The sequence below is a fragment of the Nerophis ophidion genome, linkage group LG11, assembly GCF_033978795.1.
Source record: "Nerophis ophidion isolate RoL-2023_Sa linkage group LG11, RoL_Noph_v1.0, whole genome shotgun sequence".
NCBI lineage: Eukaryota > Metazoa > Chordata > Actinopteri > Syngnathiformes > Syngnathidae > Nerophis > Nerophis ophidion.
This window is the reverse complement of record NC_084621.1, coordinates 6,797,391-6,812,419: the sequence shown is the minus strand read 5'-3', so window position 1 is coordinate 6,812,419 and position 15,029 is coordinate 6,797,391. Positions and strand designations below refer to the sequence as shown.

Below are 15,029 nucleotides of genomic sequence, written 5' to 3'. Positions count from 1 at the left end.
ACTTGGTCAACAGCAATATGGACCGTATAGACAACATTAATAGTGTTACAAATATGCGCCACACTGTGAACCCACACCAAACAAGAATGACAAACACATTTCAGGAGAACATCCGCACCGTAACACAACAGAACAAATACCCAGAAACCCTAGCAGCACTAAATCTTCTCTGCCTGGCTCTCAGTTTCTGTTCTAATTCATCCCAAAGGTCTACTATCGGGTTCAGGTCAGGACTCTGTGCAGGCCAGTCAAGTTCATCCACACCAGACCCTGTCATCCATGTCTTCATGGACCTTGCTTTGTGCACTGGTGCACAGTCAAGTTGGAAGGCCCGTTCCAAACTGTTCCCACAAGGTTGGGAGATTGGTATTGTCCAAAATGTTTTTGTATCCTGGAACATTCAAAAGTTAATTTCACTGGAACTAAGGGAGCAAGCCCAACTCCTGAAAAACAACCCCACACCATAATTCATTCTCCACCAAATTCCACACTCGGCACAATGCAGTCCGAAATGTACCATTCTCCGGGCAACCTCCAAACCCGTACTCGTCCATCAGATTGCCAGATGGTAAAGCGTGATTCATCACTCCAGGTAGCGTCCTGTGACAGTTCCATGCTGGAAATCTCTGAGTTCCTGAGAGCGGCTCATTTTTTCACAAATGTGTGTAGAATCAATCAATCGATCATTGTTTATTTATATAGCCCTAAATCACAAGTGTCTCAAAGGGCTGCACAAGCCACAACGACATCCTCGGTTCAGAGCCCACATAAGGGCAAGGAAAAACCCACAACCCAGTGGGATGTCAATGTGAATGACTATGAGAAACCTTGGAGAGGACCGCAGATGTGGGAGACCGGATGCAATGGATGTCAAGTGGGTCAAACATGATATTGTGAAAGTCAAGTCCATAGTGGGTCAAACATAATAGTGTGAAACTCAAGTCCATAGAAGATCTAACATAATAGTGAGAGTCCAGTCCATAGTGGGGCTAGCAGTAGACCATCCCGAGCGGAGAAACAGTCCCTATGCCTAAGTACTTGATTGTATACACTTGTGGCTGGGTCAGGTGATTAGGACACTTTTGGTAATATAGTGTATGGAACAGAAAGTCAGAAGTATCCTCCAGATCCATAGTCCAGAAGTCATCGGAAACAATGACCTATGGCTGAAAATTCTGGACAGCAAACATCCCAAGAATAAAAAAAAAAAGAAGAAAATGGAGATGGATCGGACACAGCTGACAAAAGCCAGCCAGCAATCGGGCTTCCAGAGAGTCCACAGGGCAGACGGAAGAGGGGGTGAGCAAGAAACACCCGGCGGCACAACCCAGAGGCTGACAGTAAAAGGATGGGACATACCTGGTTTGTGCTGGAACGACAGGAAACGCTGGAGGACCGATGTTGATGGCCTGTGGCCCCCAGGAGGGTTGAAAGCAGAAATGAATGAGAAATAAAATACTTGTCGGACAGTGAAAATCGCTTCCAACACAAAAGGGCGGGAGTATAGTGATACAGCACTGCTCTGTCTGCTACGGCTCAGATATGAGCTTCAATACCGGGAACATTTCCAGGTAGACTTTGTCTTCCCCCAGTCTCTGTTCAACTTAGACTTAGACAAACTTTAATGATCCACAAGGGAAATTGTTCCACACAGTATCTCAGTTACAATGATGGAAAGTGTAAGGATGGAAAGGACAATGCAGATATAAATAGACTAGATATACAGTATTAGAGTATATGTGACAACTGCAGCATGAAATAGAGAGTAAATCCAGCAGAAAATAGAAAGTAGACATTAAAAACAAAGAAGTTGCTAACATAGAAGATATAGACAGATATCACCCATTAGTGTATGGGGAGTGATTTTACCGCAGGATGGAGTGCGGAATGAAGGAGTTCTTGAATGGAACACTGTGGGAAGGAAGCTGAAGGAGCCTGTTGGAGTATGAACTCGGCGGTCCCTCAATTGTCTGCTGGAGTGGGTGGGCAGGATTATCCGTGTCCTGTGTCCTCCTGTCCCTCACTGACACAAACGCCTCCAACTGCGTGCCAAAAGTTTGGCCGTCTTTCAGGATCAGTTTTTCAATCAGGTTTGAGTGCCTTCTGCTGGTGCTGCTGCCCCAACAAACCACTGCAAAGTACAGGGCACTGGCCACAATAGACTGATAGAAGATGTCCGACAGCTTGCTGCGCACATTAAAAGGACCTAAACTTACTCGGGAAAAAGACTGTTCATGCCGTTCTTGTAAACAGCTTTGCAGTTGTCCTTCCAGTCCGTTCTGCTGTTCAAGCGGACTCCCAGGTACTTGTACCGCCCCACTACTGCCACCTCCCGGCCCTGGCTTGATGGGCTCCACCGGAGTCCTTCTCTTCTTGAAGTGGAGGACCAGCTCCTTGATCTTGTCCACATTAAGGACCAGATGGTTCGCCTTAGACCACTCCAAAAAGTCAGCGATCAGTGTCCTGTACTCTAATTCCTGTCCCTCTCTGATACACTCGACCACAGCAGAGTCGACAAGAGTATTTCTGCAGGTGGCAGGACCTGGAACTATACTGGAAGTCTGAGGTGTATAGGGTAAATTGATGCTGTCTTTTACAAAAACAATGCTAAAAATGTATAGACTATAACCTTTTTCTTTCTTTATTTTACTAAAAATGCGATACCGTGTGAAGCGACTGGGATGAGATTCAGCACCTCCATGGTCCATGGTTCTCACCTGTAAAAGGGTGGAGTGCCATCTCCGGGTTGGCGAGATCTTGTCCCAAGTGGAGGAGTTCAAGTACCTCAGAGTCTTGTTCACGAGTGAGGGAAGAGTGGATTGCGAGGTCAACAGGTGGATCGGTGCGGCGTCTTCAGTAATGCGGACCCTGTATCGATACGTTGTGGTGAAGAAGGAGCCGAGCCGGAAGGCAAAGCTCTCAATTTACCGATCGATCTACGTTCCCATCCTCACCTATGGTCATGAGCTTTGGGTTACGACCGAAAGGACAAGATCCCAGGTACAAGCGGCCCAAATGAGTTTCCTCCGCCGGGTGGCAGGGCTCTCCCTTAGAGATAGGGTGAGAAACTCTGTTATCCGGGAGGAACTCAAAGTAAAGCCGCTCCACATCGAGAGAAGTCAGATGAGTTGGTTCTGGCATCTGGTCCAGAATGCCACCCAAACGCCTCCCTAGGGAGGTATTTCGGGCACGTCCCACCAGTATGAGGCCACGGGGAAGACCCAGAACATGTTGGGACGACTATGTCTATCGGCTGGCCTGGGAACGCCTCGGGATTCCCCGGGAGGAGGTGGACGACGTGGCTGGGGAGAGGGAAGTCTGGGCTTCCCTGCTTAGGCTGCTGCCCCCGCGACCTGACCTTGGATAACCGGAAGAAGATGGATGATGGAAAATGCAATACCACTTAAAAATAACGACAGCAGCTGTGTCAACACCAAGACAACGTAAAGTATTCAACCTAAACTCTGTGCCTGCGCTCCGTGTCAACGCACTGCATGCCCGTGTTGACATTGGGTGTCACTCCAGCATGCAGAGTTGCATCAAATAAAAGCAAGCAGCTCACATTGCCTCTGGCGGGGTGTTGAAGGCCGCACTTGTGCCCCGTCAGTGGTTGGCTGCATCCGCAGTAGCCGAGTCGGCCCGATGCCAAGACACTGATTAGCCAGGCTGGGCCCTCGTTCTCCAGGCGATGTGGAGTTGAGGAGCGGCGGGAGCGAGGCTCATCACCAAAGAGCACTGTGCTAAACACAAGTTTAAGTGGAAGAAAGCCAGCAAGCTGTAGAGTATCCATGCTGGACACAGAAAGCCTTCGGCAAGGAGGCATCTGCCTCTTTAATGCATAATTCAGAGCGAGCTGAAACCTTGCGCTTCGGTCCCTACGGTTGCTGGAAAACATCCATCCAGATGATCGAGCATAACCATAGCCATCATCTTGACGTACCATGTATAGTCTTCTGATTAAAAACTGGTATAAAAGCATTTAGGGGATAATGCTGATTGTTTTTATCATCACTGTGAGCGAGAAAGTGACTTACACTAGAGGTGGAACGGTTCTCACAATCAAGTTTTTGTACGGAGTACTCGGTACAGTACAGGTGTTCCCACATTGAGAGGGACAGGAAGTGAAATAGTTAGATGTCTACTCCGTAAACAGATGTGAAGCCAGGTCTTTGAAAGTCATGGCTACTGAAGGACAATCTTAACTTTAAAAAGGTCTCCTGTAAATACAGTACATTCCAAAAGTTTGGACACACCTTCTCCTCATTCAATGCGTTTTCTTTCATTTCATGACTATTTACATTGTAGATTGTCACTGAAGGCATCACAAGTATGAATGAACACATGTGGAGTTATGTACTTAAATAAAAAAGGTGAAATAACTGAAAACATATTTTGTATTTTAGTTCCTTCAAAATAACCACCCTTTGCGCTGACATGAATCAATTGTGGACCCCGACTTAAACAAGTTGGAAAACTTAATCGGGTGTTACCATTTAGTGGTCAATTGTACGTAATATGAACTGTACTGTGCAATCTACTGATAAAAGTTTCAATCAATCAAAAATAGGTAAAAATATGTTTTATATTATTTTTTTTCCCTTCCTGTCCTTGTGGAGGAGCAGCAGCTTTACTTTGAGTTCCTCCCGGATGGCAGAGCTTCTCACCCTATCTCTAAGGGAAAGACCCGCCACCCGGCAGAGGAAACTCATTTGGGGCCGCTTGTACCCGTGAGCTTATCCTTTCGGTCATAACCCAAGAAAGGTTTTTGTGTTATCATTCATATTCTCTGAAGAATGGCGAAGAAATCATAAATCGGGAGGGTTGGCAAGTATGGTATATACATCCTTGCCAACCTTGAGATCTTTGAATTCGGGATATAGAATAGAATAGAAAGTACTTTATTGATCCCTGGGGGGGCTGGGTTCAGGTGGGCGGGGTTTTGGTGGTAGCGGGGGTGTATATTGTAGCGTCCCGGAAAAATTTGTACTGCAAGGGGTTCTGGGTATTTGTTCTGTTGTGTATATGTTGTGTTACGGTGCAGATGTTCTCCCAAAATGTGTTTGTCATTCTTGTTTAGTGTGGGTTCAGTGTGGCGCATATTTATAAGTGTTAAACTTGTTCATACGGCCACCCTCAGTGTTGACACACTTATGAGTGTCTGTGATAAAAGAGGACGCTAAATGCAGTACCTTTAAAGGCACGCCCCCAATATTGTCCCAATATTGTTGACCGGGTGGAAATCAGGAGAAATTCGGGAGAATGGAAGACCCGGGAGAATTTTGGGAGAGGCACTGAAATTCGGGAGTATTCCGGGAAAATCGGGAGGGTTGGCAAATGGTATATAACCATGAACAAAGGTCGCTACGGCTCTATCCGAACCTTCCCACCCTCAGCCCTCATCACCTGTGATTTGCGGGTAGGTCAACTCCCACAGACCCCCACCCCAACGCCCACCAGCGCTCCACACCTTCTGACATGCAAACGCAGTCCCCGAGCCTGGCTAATGCATCTTCCTGGACGGATATCATAGGAGGCACTCATGTGCTATTGCCGGCATTAAAGCGTAATGGCGACGTGCATTAGTTACTTCAGTCGGCACTGCAGATTGGCCATAATGTTGACACACTGGCGTCCGGGCCAATTTAGAGCGCAGCGTGAAGTGGGAAGAACCTGGGGGCAGCTGCGGTGCTTTTCATGCGTAATAGTCCCAAGCTCAAGTTCCCATGAAAGAGGCTCTAATGGGTTAACAGTAGAAATGAGCGGGAGAATGGGAAGGGTGGTGGGGGGGAGGAAAAAAAAATAATCAATGCTTTTGTTGAAGGGGAAGAAAGAGAGCCTTTCACAGGTCTATGTATCATTAAGCAATTGAGAAAGCTAATTAGAGTGGGGTTGCGGGGGACGGGGGGGGGTGGATGTGCAGATCTCGCAGCTAATTATTACCATGGCAACCAGAGCTCTTGGAGATGATCTGTTATGGGGAGTCAAGCAGAGCAATTAGGACAACCGCATGAGGAGCAACAGTGACCCCTAGTGGATGCAGAGGTGCATGTTCCTTTGAGGCAATATTGACTGTACTTGGGCTGGGGATGAAAGTTAAAGTGCCAAAGATAGTCTCTCACACACACACACACACACACACACACACACACACACACACACACACACACACAAACACACACACACACACACACAAACACACACACACACACACAGTGTGGCGAAATTATTCTCTGCATTTGACCCATCACCCTTGCTTACCCCCCTGGGAAGTGAGGGGAGCAGTGTGCAGCGGCGGCGGGCGCGCCCTGGAATCACTTTGTGAATGAACCCCCCAATTCCAACCCTTGATGCTGAGTGACCCCCTCTCGGGGAGACAGGATGTAATGTCCATTGTGGATCTAAAATAATATTGTGAGAGTCCAGTCCATAGTGGATCTAACATAATAGTGTGAGAGTCCAGTCCATAGTGGATCTAACATAATAGTGTGAGAGTCCAGTCCATAGTGGATCTAACATAATACTGAGAGTCCAGTCCATAGTGGATCTAACATAATAGTGTGAGAGTCCAGTCCATAGTGGATCTAACATAATAGTGTGAGAGTCCAGTCCATAGTGGATCTAACATAATACTGAGAGTCCAGTCCATAGTGGATCTAACATAATAGAGAGAGTCCAGTCCATAGTGGATCTAACATAATAGAGAGAGTCCAGTCCATAGTGGATCTAACATAATAGTGAGAGTCCAGTCCATAGTGGATCTAACATAATAGTGAGAGTCCAGTCCATAGTGGATCTAACATAATAGTGAGAGTCCAGTCCATAGTGGATCTAACATAATAGTGAGAGTCCAGTCCATAGTGGATCTAACATAATAGTGAGAGTCCAGTCCATAGTGGATCTAACATAATAGTGAGAGTCCAGTCCATAGTGGATCTAACATAATAGTGAGAGTCCAGTCCATGGTGGATCTAACATAATAGTGTGTGAGTCCAGTCCATAGTGGATCTAACATAATAGTGTGAGAGTCCAGTCCATAGTGGATCTATCATAATAGTGAGAGTCCAGTCCATAGTGCATCCAACATAATAGTGAGAGTCCAGTCCATAGTGAATCTAACATAATATTGTGAAAATCCAGTCCATAGGGGATCTAACATAATAGTGAGAGTCCAGTCCATAGTGGATCCAACATAATATTGTGAAAGTCCAGTCCATAGTGGTTCTAACATAATAGTGAGAGTCCAGTCCATAGTGGATCTAACATAATATTGTGAGAGTCCAGTCCGTAGTGGCTCTAACAATAATAGTGTGAGAGTCCATAGTGGATCTAACATAATATTGTGACAATCCAGTCTATAGTGGATCTAACATAATAGTGAGAGTCCAGTCCATAGTGAATCTAACATAATATTGTGAAAATCCAGTCCATAGGGGATCTAACATAATAGTGAGAGTCCAGTCCATAGTGGATCTAACATAATATTGTGAAAGTCCAGTCCATAGTGGTTCTAACATAATAGTGAGAGTCCAGTCCATAGTGGATCTAACATAATATTGTGAGAGTCCAGTCCGTAGTGGCTCTAACAATAATAGTGTGAGAGTCCATAGTGGATCTAACATAATATTGTGACAATCCAGTCTATAGTGGATCTAACATAATAGTGAGAGTCCAGTCCATAGTGAATCTAACATAATATTGTGAAAATCCAGTCCATAGGGGATCTAACGTAATAGTGAGAGTCCAGTCCATAGTGGATCTAACATAATATTGTGAAAGTCCAGTCCATAGTGGTTCTAACATAATAGTGAGAGTCCAGTCCATAGTGGATCTAACATAATATTGTGAGAGTCCAGTCCGTAGTGGCTCTAACAATAATAGTGTGAGAGTCTATAGTGGATCTAACATAATATTGTGACAATCCAGTCTATAGTGGATCTAACATAATAGTGAGAGTCCAGTCCATAGTAGATCTAACATAATAGTGAGAGTCCCGTCCATAGTGGATTTAACCTAATAGTGAAAGTCCAGTCCATAGTGGATCTAACATTATAGTGAGAGTCCAGTCCATAGTGGATCTAACATAATAGTCAGAGTCCAGTCCATAGTGGATCTAACATATTAGTCAGAGTCCAGTCCATAGTGGATCCAACATAATATTGTGAAGTCCAGTCCGTAGTGGATCTAACATAATAGTGAGAGTCCAGTCCATAGTGGGGCTAACATAATAGTGAGAGTCCAGTCCATTGTGGATCTAACATAATAGTGTGAGAGTCCAGTCCATAGTGGATCTAACATAATAGTGAGAGTCAAGTCCATAGTGGATCCAACATAATAGTGTGAGAGTCCAGTCCATAGTGGATCTAACATAATAGTGAGAGTCCAGTCCATAGTGGATCTAACATAATAGTGTGAGAGTTCAGTTCATAGTGGATCTAACATAATAGTGAGAGTCCAGTCCATAGTGGATCTAACATAATAGTGAGAGTCCAGTCCATAGTGGGGCTAACATAATAGTGAGAGTCCAGTCCATTGTGGATCTAACATAATAGTGTGAGTCCAGTCCCTAGTGGATCTAACATAATAGTGAGAGTCCAGTCCATAGTGGATCTAACATAATAGTGTGAGAGTTCAGTCCATAGTGGATCTAACATAATAGTGAGAGTCCAGTCCATAGTGGATCTAACATAATAGTGAGAGTCCGACTCCAGTCCATAGTGGATCCAACATAATAGTGAGAGTCCGACTCCAGTCCATAGTGGATCTAACATAATAGTGATAGTCCGACTCCAGTCCATAGTGGATCTAACATAATAGTGAGAGTCCAGTCCATACTGGATCTAACATAATAGTGAGAGTCCAGTCCATAGTGGGGCCAGTAGGAGATCTTCCTGAGCAGAGACGGGTCAGCAGTGCAGATGTCCCCCCCTTGAAGTGCATCGAGAGAATGCCAAGGGTGTGCAAAAATTATGAAAATATGTCAATAATGTACTTTGTCCTTTCTTACTTAATGTATTCCTTCTTTTCGATTTTGACAGGAAAAATAAACAAGTGTACTGCATGCCTTTTCAACTTTAGTATCATCCAATATTGCAACACATTTTATCTTATCATACAGTACAGGACCAAAGTTTGGACACACCTCATTTCAGTGGGTTTTCTTTATTTTCATGACTATTTACATTGTTGACTGTCACTGAAGGCATCACAACTATGACACATGTGAAGTGAAAACCCCTTCAGGTGACTACCTCTTGAAGCTCATGGAGAGAATGCCAAGAGTGTGCAGAACAGTAATCAGCTATTTTGAAGGAACTAGAATATAAAACATGTTTTCAAATATTTCACCTTTTCTTGTTAAGTACATACTGTAACTGCACATGTGTTCATTCATAGGTTTGAGGCCTTCAGTGACAATCTACAATGTAAATAGTCATGAAAATAAAGAAAATGCATTGAATGAGAAGGTGGGTCCAAACTTTTGGCCTGTACTGTACATTCCAAGCATTTTTGGGGACAAAATTAAAAATACTTAAAAATGTGCTTGCCTTGTGATTTCAAAGCATCCATCAAATGCACTGTAAAAGTGTCAAGATATTACAGTAAAACTTCAGTTTTTTACAGCATGTTGTAAATTGAAAACATTTTTTTACAGCAAAATTCTGTCTACCGAGCTGCCAGTTTACAGTAAAATCCAGTTATTACAGTGTATTGCTGTAAACGGAAAAACGGGTCCGTATTTCTTTTGGTTAAAAAAAACTGGCAGATTAGTTACTAGAATAGAAAAACAAACAGCAGTACATTTATGGTAATGTGTTGCAATAATCACTGTACATTTTACAGTAAAATTCTGTCGACTGAGCTGCTTGTTTACAGTACAATCTAGTTATTACAGTGTATTACTGTAAATGGAAAAACCGTACCATATTTCATACGGTAAAAAAAAATGGCAGATTAGTTACTAGAAAAGAAAATAAACAGCAGTACTTTTTTCCATTTACAGTAATATGTTGCTATAGTCACCGTCAATTTTACAGTGAAATTCTGGCCATTAAGCTGCAAATTGTTTGTGAAAATTTACAGATTTGCTTTTTAGTGTATGTTAAAAATACATGAAATAATCAAACTCTTGGGCAAATGTATATGTTATTTGCGGTTCCAAGTGGCGATAAGTGCAATGGGGCCCTCAATGTAAAAGAAGTTTTGACACAGGTGTAGGAGCAGCACTCTTTCATGCAGAAGCACTGTAGTGCGAGCTTGCAGCAATAACATGGAGATAAATCTGTTTGACCAAAGAGAGCACAGTCTACCAGGTCAACTTCCTTGTGTGTTAAACATACTTGGCCAATAAATGAGATTCCATTTAAAATAGCTGTGTGACAAAAAACAATACGTGTGTATGTCAAAGCTGGGTTGCATTTAATGTTATGTAAAATGAATCAACAAATATATATCTTCAATGTCTCTGTTTGCTGGGGTCAATCTTCTCCAGGTGCACCAAAGGTTTGAGCTGCTCTGCAAAACTGCGCATGTCCTCTGACACGGTGTCTTGCCCGGCGGGAGCCAACACACTCAGCTCCACCAGGTACGACAGTGACAGGCGTTCCGTGTTGTCCGTGTTCCCCGGTACCAGGATGCGCGACAGCTTGCTGACCACGACTTTCATGGCGCCTTTACGGAAGATGTGTCCGTTGGCTACAAACTCGTGGTCCATACGGAAGCCCATTTCATTGAGGAACTCGGGTAAACTGTGAGAGGCCGCCACGTCAACGCAGTTGCGCACCAGAGCGTGCCGGCTCTTGTCCCCCACCTCGGGCTGTCCCAGGTAGCGCAGGTGCCACGGCGCTGTGGGGTGGGCGAGGGAGCGGCGAGCACGGAGGATAAACGGGTTGCCTTGTTGGCCTTTCAGGAGGTAAACCAGCTCGTGGTCTGTAAAGGCCTCCGGTTCAATGTTGTCGCACAAGCCTCGCAGGCGATGCAAGAGACTTTCCAGGGCCTGGTCCAACACACTTCCTACAATGACCAATATACAGAATGTGGTGCGATGAGTTTATCCTTGAAACCGGCATTTCTGTTTTGTTGGGTATAAAAATATCTCCAAAACATTGGGACAGGTCCTAAAATTTATGTGATTGCTGAATTCCTGTAAGATGTTGAGCTATTCCAAAAGGGATGACTGGAGGTAGTATTTACGGAACAGAAAGAGCAAAAAAAGCATTGAAATTGAGTTATTTAATACCCCTTTTGTTTGATCGTAACCAGAAAGTTTTATTAGAAATGTTGTTTTACAAAGTGTTGAAAATCTTCATAGTTATTGTGTATGCACACAACACATATAATTACTACCATTATGTTTTTAAACAAACCGTATTTTCCGGACGACAGGGTGCACTGGATCACAAGGCACACTGCACTGCTAGTCACGTCTATTTTCATACAAAAGGTACAGCGGATTAAAAGGCGCAATAAAGGGGTTATTTTATTATAATTGTTTTTCTAAATGTAAAAAGCTTCCCTGTGGTCTACATAACATGTAATGGTGGTTCTTTTGTCAAAATGTTGCATGGATGATGTTTTAAAGATCATCTTCGAGTCACTTTCTGACAGTCGCTTCAGGATGCGCCGTTTTGTGGGCGTTCCTATTTACTCACCTTCGGGAGCATCTTTTCCCAATAATCTTTGTTGTAGCGGGGTAGCGTGCAAAGACGGGAGGGGAAAAAATGTCAAACGATGGCGCTAACTGTTTTAATGACATTCAGACTTTACTTCAATCAATGACGGAGCAGCATCTTCTCATCCGTGGCTCACTAGAGCAACAACAACACCAGAAGGAAATGTATCCCATAAAAAACCGTCCGACCGGAACTCTCTACTAACTAAAGTTCCTTGGGTGAATAATGTAACCTCTCTACACCGGTTTGTTTTAGCGCTTTCATGGCGAGTTTACTGACAGATTTAAGTAAGAACTTTACGCTACTTTATATTAGAAATGGCAACAGCAGAGGATGAATGTCCCACAACAAGAAGATAGCGGAAAAGAAGAAGCTTATTGACTATGGTGTCTCCACAGACTACAATGGCGGACACACGCAAATTTTCAGTACTTATGCAGATCCCAAATACACATCAGCAGGTACCAGAAGGTGAGAAAAGTTGATTTTATGCATAATATTGTGAAGCCAAACACCAGGTAATATGTCTTACCTTATACAGACACACCATAAAACTTGTATGTTGAAGCAGAGTACAATCCATCAAGCGGTGCGGCTTCATAGCTTTCCAGAATCGTACTAAAACCTTGAATAGATTTTTGAGCGCCGTGTGTAATGTTCTATATTTTCAATGGGACATGTAACATTTTGGTGTTTACTTGAGTCATATTGCAGTCTACACGTTTTTCTTATGTGTGACTGCCATCATATTGCAATCAACACGAATCTCTGATGTGTGACTGCCATTTACGGGTCACACTTATTTCACCACGTACCAAATAAAATAGCTTTGAGGTCGTGAAGCGCAAGCAAAAATGATTCCGTACATTAGGTTATAAGGCACACTTAGGGCTGGGCGATATACCGATATACTCGATATATATTGTGGGTTTGTCTCTGTGCGTTATAGAAATTGACTATATCGTTGATATTGGAGTATACATTCTCACGCAGTTGCTTTTAGCTGCGGGCATTACACTACATGCGTTTCCCACTCTTTCTTGTCTCTCCTTCTCACAGAGAATTAAACAAGCGCACCTTCTTACATATGTCACGTGTGCAACGTCACACGCTCCCCCGGAGCAGAGCGGTAGCGACAAGGTAACGTCAGCTGTGATGCTAACAGTGCGGTGCGGGTGGTAATACGAGAGAGAGAAAGTGCGAATCTGGTAACAAATGGTGGAAGAATTAATTCTCAAGAAAAACAGCACAGGATCCATCGTCTGGCGGTGGTTTGGCTTCAAATGGGAATATGTTCAACATTTATGCGGCAAAAGCGTTGCTACAAAAAGTAGCAGCACTGCTAATGTAGCATCATTTGAAAAGTCACCCGCTTGAGGATAAGAGTGCTTGAAACTCGGCATGTCAACATCTCCGGCCGGTGCCAAACCAACAAAATGCCGAAGCAACTATTTCCAGATCAACACCGTATGAAAAAAAAAAAGTCAACAACAAAAAGTGCACTTTAATTTAGTGTTGTTTTGGTATGTCATCTTAGTGACATCATGCACAAAAGTGCACTAATAGCTTGTTTTAAAATGTCTCTGACAATCTTGCACTTTCTGCTTTGGAAATGACATGAATGTTTGTGCCACTGCTTAATAACTGTTTCATAAATACAGTTTTGGTTAATTGACTTAGCTGTGATTTTCTCTCTGCATGACAGTTTAAAATGAGCATATATTAATGCAGTATGAACAAGAATGTTTTAATGTATACACATAAAATCATCATACTACTGTGATTATATGCATCATATGTTAATTCAAGGCTATGGCAAAATATTGAGCTATATATGGTGTATCGTGACATGGCCTAAAAATAATGAAATATTAATAAAAGGCCGTATCGCCCAGCCCTAGGCGCACTGTCGAGTTTTGAGAGAATGAAAAGATTTTAAGTGCGCCTTACAGTCCGAAAAATACAGTACTTTGACACAGCAAATTTTGTGTTTGCTTTCATTAAAGCGCTTGTTCTGTGGTTGAGAAATTAGGTTTCCACTTTTATTTGATTATTACCCGTAGACTTTGTTTTCCAGTTGATGACATTAGATGGGTCTCACCTTGCAACAGGTACTCCATCATGTTGATGGTGCCCCCGGTGACAGGCATCACGGTGACAGGAGGAGCCTCCATCTCTCTTCAGGAGCCTGTTCTTTATTGCGTTACTGCTGAATAATGACAATTGGATCAGCCTGCGCGTCTAAAATGGGCTTTGCATTTTTTTTTAAAAAGCCACAGTATAAAAAAAGCTATAAATTAGGCAAATTATGTAACAGTTTGTGAACTATACATAGTCGTAGAAGATATGTTACCTTTGATATCGGGGTAGATCCAGTTTCAGGACAGAACCCTGCAACGCAAAAGACAAGCCCGTTCTAAGCTGATGTGGCTCGGCTGGGCCTTCGCAGGAATTACCGGGGATCCAGTAAGGCCTCCGGCGTCAACTCATGCGTGTAGCATTGTTAGCCACTGAGCTAACTAGCACAAAGCTAACCCGCTCTCAATACATTTATGAAATAAGTCAAACAGTGTCTATGAGTAAAATTCCACAATTTAACGGCTTGTTGGTTGAGCTATATAGAGGTGAGGACGTATTAAGGCGAAAAAAGATGAGCCGGCTGGAAGTTAATACACTAGACAAGCAGCCTTGTTAGCCAACATGAAGTCGCCCGGCAGTTACATATAAAGTATTGAAGCGGCCGGCTGCGGGGTGTTAGCCAATGGCATTGGCTGGGGGGCGGGACTTCCGGAAGAGATAGGGAAGTGACGTTGTTGATAGGCGGGAGAGGGTTGAGTATTTAATATGGATTGATTTAAACTTTTATTGGTAGATTGCACAGTACAGTACATATTCCGTACAATTGACCACTAAATGGTAACACCCCAAAAAGTTTTTCAACTTGTTTAAGTCGGGGTCCACGTAAATCAATTCCTGGTATATCTTATAAGTAGATGCAGCATTGGCTGCTGTGACGCGAGAAATTCGGCCGCCATCTTGAAGTGGTGATGAGGAGCCGGGCGAGCAGTCTGAACCAGTGGTTCGCAAATGGGGGTACGCGTACCCCTGGGGGTACTTGAAGGTATGCCAAGGGTCACGGGAGATTTTTTTTAAATATCATAAAAATAGCAACAATTCAAAAATCCTTTGTAAATATATTTATTGAATAGTACTTCCAAGAAAATATGAATGTAAGTTCATAAACTGTGAAAAAATACAACAATGCAATATTCAGTGTTGACAGCTAGATTTGTTCATGTTCCATAAATATTGATGTTAAAGATGTATTTTTTGCAAGTGTTGATGACTTAAGTACTGATA

At 43.3% G+C, this 15,029-nt stretch overlaps 1 protein-coding gene across 2 annotated transcripts; it reads right to left on the bottom strand.

The window, feature by feature from the left end:
- Window positions 1-10,393: 10,393 nt before the first annotated feature.
- Window positions 10,394-14,409, bottom strand: med18 (mediator of RNA polymerase II transcription, subunit 18 homolog (yeast)). Of its 2 annotated transcripts, none has more exons than XM_061915006.1 (3): window positions 14,023-14,409; window positions 13,771-13,878; window positions 10,394-11,010 (listed from the first exon to the last, which is right to left on the bottom strand). In XM_061915006.1, the coding sequence occupies exons 2-3, from the start codon at window positions 13,841-13,843 to the stop codon at window positions 10,454-10,456; spliced, it is 630 nt and encodes a 209-aa protein (XP_061770990.1). In that variant the 5' UTR covers window positions 13,844-13,878; window positions 14,023-14,409; the 3' UTR covers window positions 10,394-10,453. The 2 variants fall into 2 exon arrangements, with proteins under 2 accessions (XP_061770990.1, XP_061770991.1); XM_061915007.1 differs by having other exon boundaries at window positions 13,771-13,875.
- Between the last annotated feature and the right edge of the window lie 620 nt (window positions 14,410-15,029).

Bases quoted from the DNA above. Each gene is read 5' to 3' on its own strand.
- med18 (XM_061915006.1), bottom strand. From the start codon at position 13,843: ATGGAGGCTCCTCCTGTCACCGTGATGCCTGTCACCGGGGGCACCATC. The intron at 11,011-13,770 runs GTGAGACCCATC...TGGTCATTGTAG, and splicing joins GATGGAGTACCTGTTGCAAG to GAAGTGTGTTGGACCAGGCC.